Source organism: Oncorhynchus kisutch, linkage group LG14 (genome assembly GCF_002021735.2).
Source record: "Oncorhynchus kisutch isolate 150728-3 linkage group LG14, Okis_V2, whole genome shotgun sequence".
NCBI classification, from domain to species: Eukaryota; Metazoa; Chordata; class Actinopteri; order Salmoniformes; family Salmonidae; genus Oncorhynchus; species Oncorhynchus kisutch.
Genome location: NC_034187.2, coordinates 53,756,460 through 53,764,546, shown reverse-complemented (window position 1 = coordinate 53,764,546; position 8,087 = coordinate 53,756,460). Strand labels below are relative to the sequence as shown.

Here is an 8,087-nt window from a genome sequence, read left to right as displayed (position 1 = left end):
TGGGCCTAGCTCCCCAGTGGGTGGGCCTATGCCCTCCCAGCCACACTCATGGCTGCGCCCCTGCCCAGTCATTTGAAATCCATAGATGAGAGCCTAATTTATTTATTTTAATTGACGGATTTTCATATATGAACTGTAACAATGTAAAATATTTGAAATTGTTGCGTTTGTATTTTTGTTCAATAAAGTTCACAAAAACTGGCTTCTGAGAGGTCTTGCTTAAGTTTGCGACTTAATATTGTAATGACCTGACTAGATCATAAAGGAACAATTGTCCAGGCAGAGGGTTACACTTTACACAGGCTACTGTTTGGCCGTAGCCCACGCCAAATAAACGAAAGATACCCCACAAGCCAACCGTGACCTCTTGTGAAGCCCAGACGTAAGAGAGAACAAAGGCTAAACCTGGTCTTAACTTCCAATGCTCCATCCCTCTGCCCAACCCCCTCCGCCAACCGCCAGAATGCCCGGCATCAGAACATTCCAGGCATTCCCGTGATTGGCAGATAGCAGGTTGATTGGCATGTCGGACCCCGCGAACACTGGGTACTGGTAAGTACAACACAACCACCTACTAGCCTAACACATAACACACAGCTGTCTGTGCGTGTCTCTACAATATAAACCTAAACACGATTAATCCAATCACGTCCGTCTCACGCAGCCAAGTAATTGCAATATTTTGGAGTAACTTTTATTGCTATGACTAAACACAACATTATCAAAGGGCATTGAAATAATGTGCCAATATTTTGCTTTGCCAACCAAAAATATAAACGTTCCCAGAACGGGCCACCAACCAAAATGGCGTCCTTACATGTCAAAGAACCTCCTCATGATTGGCCGATTATAATTTGTTGATCACGTTGATTGGTTGTTCTAACCATCTCTTGTTTTGACAGCTTGCTTTCGTGGATCTCATTCTCTTGTGCAGCGCTGAAAGTTGAATGAACAAATAAAGAACGCAGCTAGCCTAAATGTGAGTATGTTTGTAGCTACTTCCACTAATTATTTTATCACAGTAATTTTCAATGTATGCCAAAGAAAATGCTAAAATATATGTACGCGGGAACGTGAACGATATGAGTTCATTAGCCACAACACTTTGGAAAGCTTACTAATTTGAGTTAGCCTAGCCCTTGAGCATGACTCTCAGTTCCACAAGAGCCCCGACGCTCGGTCTGAACATTAACATTAATCGCATACGGTACGGTTTAGGAAGTAATAAGGACCTTATCTTTCATAGCAGCGATACATATTTTCCTAAAAATACAAGGTTAAATTGTCGCTCACCTTTTTTATAGGATTAGGCCAGGTTCGTGTTCCCACATGGCCATATTTCTATGTTACAGCGGCACCCCAGGACCGAGTGTTTCCCAAACTCGGTCCTGGGGCACCCCCTGGGTGCACGTTTTGGTTTTCGCCCTATCACTACACAGCTGATTCCACGACCAAGTTTGGAAAACACTGGTCTAGAGCGTGGAGCTAAATTGTTTATGAGAATGGCTTATCAAGAAAAACTTCCAAAAGGACTAATTTGAGGTAAGCTCTTGACAAAAAAAGGCAGAGTGGTTTATTTTTGCTCACTAATCCAATGTATAGGATGCAGTAGAGGTTGATGTCTTCCTACCTCAATTTTGAAGATGGGGCATTGTCTGGATCTCTGTCTCACTCATTTTCACCACTGATATGTATATTGTGTTTACAGGATGGCATTAGCAATGGCTGAGGGTACATTTATTGTGAGTTCTGAGAGTGATTCCAGTGGCGAACACACAGGCAGTGAGGAAGGAGAGGGAGCGCCACTGGCGATAGATGGCTTGTCTGCTGCCCAGCGCGAGGTTCTGGAGCGCTGTCTACACACACTCACCCACGCCAAAAACGACAGCCACACACTCGCTGCACTCCTCCTGGTAAGAGTGTCACCAGTCTACCTTATCTCTGACCCTTAGTAATTCTATTTCATCTGGTATGGTGGGTAACAAAAAAATTTCACCCTTATATTCTCCATCCCTCACTTTCTGTTCTGTAGATTACACGATTGTGTCCAGCAGGCCAGCTTGACACTGCGACACTGCGGCGCATCTTTGAGGCGGTGGGGCTGAGTCTTCCTGCTCGCCTGCTGGTGACTGCGGTCCGGGGGAGTGATGCCTCCGGCTTGCCCCCAGAGGAGCTTCTTTCTCTGGGCACAGCTCTGCTGGCTGCCCTCAGCACAGACCCAGACATGGCCGCCCACCCACAGCTCCTTACCACCATCCCTCTACTGCTAGGGCTGCTGGCCGATGGGCCCAAATGGAGCCCGCAGAAACAAGCCCAGCACCAGGCTAGACAAGGGATGGAACCAGACCAGCCAAGCCAGGCTGAAGATGAACAGTCATCACAGAGCACGAACACTACCAAGGAGCCTGTCCAGGACACTGCAGGATTCAAAGCACCGTCTCAAGATGCGACGAGCCCTACAGGCTCTGAGGAAGGTACTGCAGAAAATGGAGCTCCAACTTCCCATTCAACAGTCAAACTGGATGAGGCCTTGGCTACAGACTGTTACCAGGTTTTGAATACAGTGTGTGCTTTACCCCGGGGCCCAGATCAGCTCCTGGCCAGGGGTGCCGTCCCAGCTCTTTGTCGGGCCTTGGGGCAGAAACAGACACTGAGCCATGAAAAAGGACTACCCCTTCTTGGTGCCCTGCTCTCAGGCAAAACTAAAGAGAGAGCCTGGAGTAAGCACCCAGCCGAACTCCTCTCTCTCCTGGCCAGAGTCTCCCAAGACTTCTGCCAAGCCACTGGCCTCACCCAGCTCGATATGTGTGCCCTGGTGCCGCAGTTCCTCCCCTCGCCAGGTGGAACACCAAAGGACACTGACCTAACACCAACTATGGTCAGTCTGTGGGCGGCCCTGAGGCCCATGCTGCAGGCTAAGCTGACCCCAGGTCAAATAGGCCCTGTGTTAGTCCTCTCCGCCTGCCTGTTGGACCTGTGCGGCTGGGAGCCTGTGGGGCCACCTAAGTTCTGTTGCCTGCTGGTGAACCGGGCCTGTGTGGAGGTGAGGATGGGCCTGGAGGAGCCTCCCGATACAGAGCTGAGTCCCCAGCTGCAACAGACACTCACCGCCTGCTACCGCGTCATGGAAGCGGCCATGGAGCAGGCCTGCAGCAGCCAGGGAGTCGCCCAGCAGAGCGATGCCCAGCCACAGACTGCCATCACTGGACTCAGTCTGCAGCAGAGCAGGCAGGTTCTCCGGGTTCTGGAGGAGGCCTTCTCGGCAGTCATCTATCACCTGCAGCAGGTAAGAGAACGAGGCAAAGAAGCTGCATTCATACTCATTTTTCACATCAGCCAGAGTGTCTGTAAGAAAGTGTAGGTGGAGTAAAATTCAAATCATGTTTCCCACAAGGTAACTGTGTCATGGACAGTACAAAGCACAGACACACAAAATTCACAATGGGTATATCCATTTGATTTCAAGTGCTTTTTGACAACATCCCTTTTGATTTAAACAACTTTCAATACATTTTTGCCTATGGAAGAAGTGGTCAGGAAGTGACTCTTTTTGGACCTGAATGCCGAAACTTTCAGAAGATAGAGGTGCTCGAAGTTGAGCCATTTTGCATACCCACCCTACCATTACATGTCTTCATCACTGGAAAAGCTAAACGGTTGAGTTTGGTATCATTTAAAAGCTCACAAAAAGGGTTGTCAAACTATTCTAAAATATCTTGAAAAATGTATTCATGTTTTTATTTAAAATAAAATGTTAACCTTTTTTTTAATGTTAATTATCAAAATATGGGTGAACTCTAATATGGGTGAAAATGTAATACTCACGTAGCTTAGACCCTGCTTTACAGAATTGTAGGATTTGTGCCTCAACTGATGGAGGGCACAAAACAAGAACCTCAGATAATGTAAAATAGAGTCTATGCGAATATATATTTAGGGATAATTTACCTTTTTAAGGTAACTTAAAAAAATGTAAAAAAAAGATTTTTATTTGATTTTACTTTTTGATTTTATTTTTTTTACCTGTTCCACTATATGGATAGGGCTAAATTGAAATGTTTCTTACAGAAGAAATATGGAAAGCATATTCATACCCATGGTAGCAATTAAAAGAAAACAGTTTGGAGATTATGGGAAAATTATTAGATAAAAGGTGAGGACACAACAGTTCACCTGACACGAGTGAATCCAAACATTACACTGTTGATTTTATGTGCATTTTACTGTCCTTTACCTAATTTCTTTAACGAAATCTGGAAATGCATTCAGTAACATGACAAGAATATTCTTGGAAAATTTGAGACATGACAAAGGTTTTGAGTGAGTGGTCTAACTGGTGTTTCCAAGTGGCCACACACCTAAGTGTGCACAGTTCCTAAGTAATTTCAATGCGTTTATATGACTCGAAGAGTCTTCAGCTATAAAGTGTTTATTTTTAGCTCTCCCTAGCTGTGCCGTTGAGGAACTAGAGCAAGTACACTTGTAGCCTTTACACAAATACTGTTTGTGCAATCCAAAAAGCGGTCCATAATAAATCTCATTCTGGGTCAGGTGGGCATAATTTGAAAGCTTGTTCTATTTCCAACGTGACTAGCTAAATTGTATTTTATAATCTTACAGTATTAGGCTTTCGTGAGTGTGTTCAGATGTGTGGTCCGCAGGAAATTGTCTTCACAATACAACAAACAGGCTCATTCTGTACAGGACAACCCATGTCATCTTGTAACTGTACATCAAACTTAGTGATCATAAACATTGACACTGTATATTACATGAGTTTTATGAGATGGAGATGTGAAGTGCACATTTGGACTTACAGGCGTTTGGCTTGCTTGTATGACATCAAAGAAATATTTGTTTGAATCCTCAACGTCTCGCTTTTCACAATACATCGACTCCTCGTAATTTGCAGTATTTCCTTCACTCGGACAACAAAAAATTTGCAAAAGTTGCCAAATTAGCGGGAGGGATGTGGCCAACTTCTTGTTGCACGCGGTGGTCAAGTTCAGAACGACTGTCAGTCAAAATCCATACAGAGCTGTGGAGCGGAGACCCTGAGCTCTGAAACTCATGTATAGCATTTAACTGTACAGCCACTACGTTCCAATTTAGGTGCTTATCAGTCTCAAGATTTTCAACCTGTTTACGGGTAGAAGTGCAAAGGGCTATATTTTCCAGTGATGAAGACATGGATGTCTCATGTTATGGTGGGGTGTGCAAAATGGGTTCACTTTGAACACGTTTACATTTTGACATTCAGGTCCAAAAAGTCACTTTCTGAGCCTTCCTACAATGGGGAAATATATTGAAGGCTTCGTTCAAATCAAAAGGGGTGCTGTCAAAAAGGGATTGAATTCAAATGGATTTACCCAATACGGTAGTGTTTACCTTACATCACACTTTCAGCTTTGCTCAAAGAGTACTCCTGTAAGAGAAGGCTAACTCTGATTCTGAAACTGACTTTTAAGTATTTTTCTCCAGGTTGATCCGAGTCGTTACGGCGACCCCTTCATTTTCGCCACGTTCCGTTCCCTCTGCGCCTGGCTCGCCGAAGAGACTTCATGTCTCAAGGAGGAAGTGACTGCCCTCTTGCCCTTTCTGATGGGCTACGCCAGAAGCCATCTGCAGGGAGAGAGTCACGACCAGGGTCTTTCCAATTGGATGTCGGAGATGTCTGTAGGTGACTGCTCACAGGGAGGGGCTTGGACAGGCAAAGATGCTGTAAGGTAGGTTGACTCTGATTCCAGTCCCAATTGAATTCTTTAAAAAACTGCTCCTGGTAACTGCATACTGAGTTTAGTACAGGTAGTGCTGACAGTCCCAAGCTGTGTGCATTTATCAGGAGTTGACCGCATTTGAGAAACAGGATCTTAAGCCACAGCCACAGCCTCTCCTGCTCCCCCCCCCCCTCTAGGTATCTCCTCCCAGCTCTGTGCCACCTCTCTGCAGAGGACGCCCCAAGAAAGGTGTTGCTCACCCTGGACACCCCAGGTCTCCTGGTGACCTTCCTAACCCAGGGATGGGGTGACCTGCGGGGGAAGGGAGGGGCAGCGTTAGCCCGGGACCCCAGTATGGAGACAGCCTGCTCGGCCCTGCTCAACTTCACTGTCACGGAGCCGGAGCGAGTCAGGTACAAAATAAACACTACACACAGCTGCACTTGCAGAGACCCAAATACACATGTATGTGTTGTATAACTAATGTTTTGTAGAGACTGAAATGCACACACGTACGCTATAAAACACACATAGCATAGTTGAATTTACAGATACTGGTGACTAGTTGGGATGGATTTTTATACAGCAAAATGGGGACGTTTTGTGTTGTTGATTATAAAATAAATTAAATTGAATCTCCCCCTCAACGGTAAATATTTCACTAACTGCAAGTTCACATTGGGGATGCATAACATTACAATATAACCTGTGTGACAAAATCTGTTATTTATGCACAATCTTGTCTCTCAGAAAGGACCCTTGTTTCAGAAGCCTTGAGTCACTGTTGAGTGAAGCACTTCCTGTTCTCCTGCACAAACCCCGCCTCTTGGTCCTGGCTGCCAATCTTTGTACTCTGGGGCTCATGATTGGCAGGCTTAAACCAGCTCCTAAAGGTGAGTTAACATGGCTTTGTTTTTCGATGAGTGAACGGGCCAATTTCTGTCTTAATACAATTGCAAAAATAAACAATTATATGAATGTATGCCTAATACATTCCCTCTAAATTCATTGAAGCCTGTCTTTGTATTTGTTCTACCATGTTCCAGCTCCGGTTGAAGCAAGCCAGAGGCGGTTCTTCTCCGCAGCCCTGCGGTTCCTCCGTGGTGCCCTGGACTCCAGCTCGGGCCCGGGCCCAGTTAGGGTGAGCCCTGCCTGGGAGGAGTGGTGGGAGGAGGCTGGGGAGCTGTGGAGGCTGGGTCTGCAGGCCCTGGGAGGTTGTGTGAAGGCCCAGCCCTGGATCATCACCCTGGTCAGGGAGGAGGGTTGGCTCAACCACACCCTCGCCATGCTGGGCTCCTGTAGCACCCTGCCTGACCCCCACACCCAGGGGGCACTAGAGGAGGCCCTCTGCGCAGTGGCACTCCAGTGCCCGTTCTGTCGACAGGATATCAGTGTCCTCCTGAAGAGCAGTGCCAAGGGAGCCTTGGGTAGCATGGACAGTCTGATGAAATCCCTTACCACAAACTGAAGCACTTGTGTATTGATCATGAAGATGAGGGCCAGGAGTTTTTCCTGAGCAGACACGTAACATGATCAGGAAAAACTTCAGCCTCGAGACTAAGACAAAATGGCTGAATATATCATTGTTTAGTAACAGGCTATACTTGCTTTGTCATACGCTTCCTGATAAATATTTCACTTGTTTGTAAGATGGTATGACTATACAAGAAGTCTGTTACATGTATGAAAGTTAAGAATAAAATAAAGAATTATTTTGTTAAAGATTTCATCTTAAGTGTTTTCATTTTGAAGCAGAATGTTCCTTCAACAGAGAAGAGATGGTATCCACACTCAAAGCTGTCCTGCTTACTACTGAAATTCAAAACACTTACAGGACATATGCATTAAAACCAATGTTCCTGTTTTCTGAAAGGAGTGATGCAGTTTATGAACATACACTTTAGACTAATATAATTGGTATAGTAACTATGTGGTATTGTAGTTAAAGTGAACCAATATCTTTCCATGTCTATGCATGTTGCTTTTTCTACCGCTAGATGGCATTCTGACAGCAGTGTGGCATTTTGGGTCATGGTACATCCCAGAATGATGCATAGATTACGCGTTGGAAGTTATTTTGAAGACCCTAATATATCAGTGAAACTAATAGCAAATTATTTGTTTGGCAGATATTCTCAATCCATAAAACTGAAATGTTTTAACGTTACATTTCAGAGAAAATAAGTCTTTAGATTGCAACGCTGCATTTTACTTAATTTCTTTCTTACAAAAAGAGAGTGACGATGTTAATTTCCTGATACATTTTTGATAAAACCTGCAGGGTCTCAAGTCTGGACATAGTTTTCAAATGATACAGTAGCAAGTAGAGACACCAGTAGCCTGAAGTATGGTGTACGGTTATAATTCCGT

At 45.0% G+C, this 8,087-nt stretch overlaps 1 protein-coding gene across 3 annotated transcripts; it reads left to right on the top strand.

Moving 5' to 3' along the window:
• Positions 1-403: 403 nt before the first annotated feature.
• On the top strand, positions 404-7,441 carry ncdn (neurochondrin). 3 transcript variants are annotated; one of them, XM_031789306.1, is made up of 8 exons: positions 404-552; positions 903-979; positions 1,709-1,913; positions 2,033-3,286; positions 5,482-5,726; positions 5,915-6,130; positions 6,468-6,610; positions 6,764-7,368. In XM_031789306.1, coding segments are annotated over exons 2-8 (2,487 nt in total). In that variant the 5' UTR covers positions 404-552; positions 903-977; the 3' UTR covers positions 7,186-7,368. The 3 variants fall into 3 exon arrangements, with proteins under 3 accessions (XP_031645166.1, XP_020356138.1, XP_020356139.1); XM_020500549.2 differs by lacking the exon at positions 404-552 and adding an exon at positions 584-668 and having other exon boundaries at positions 6,764-7,441; XM_020500550.2 differs by lacking the exons at positions 404-552; positions 903-979 and adding an exon at positions 1,011-1,542.
• The last annotated feature ends 646 nt before the right edge of the window (positions 7,442-8,087 follow it).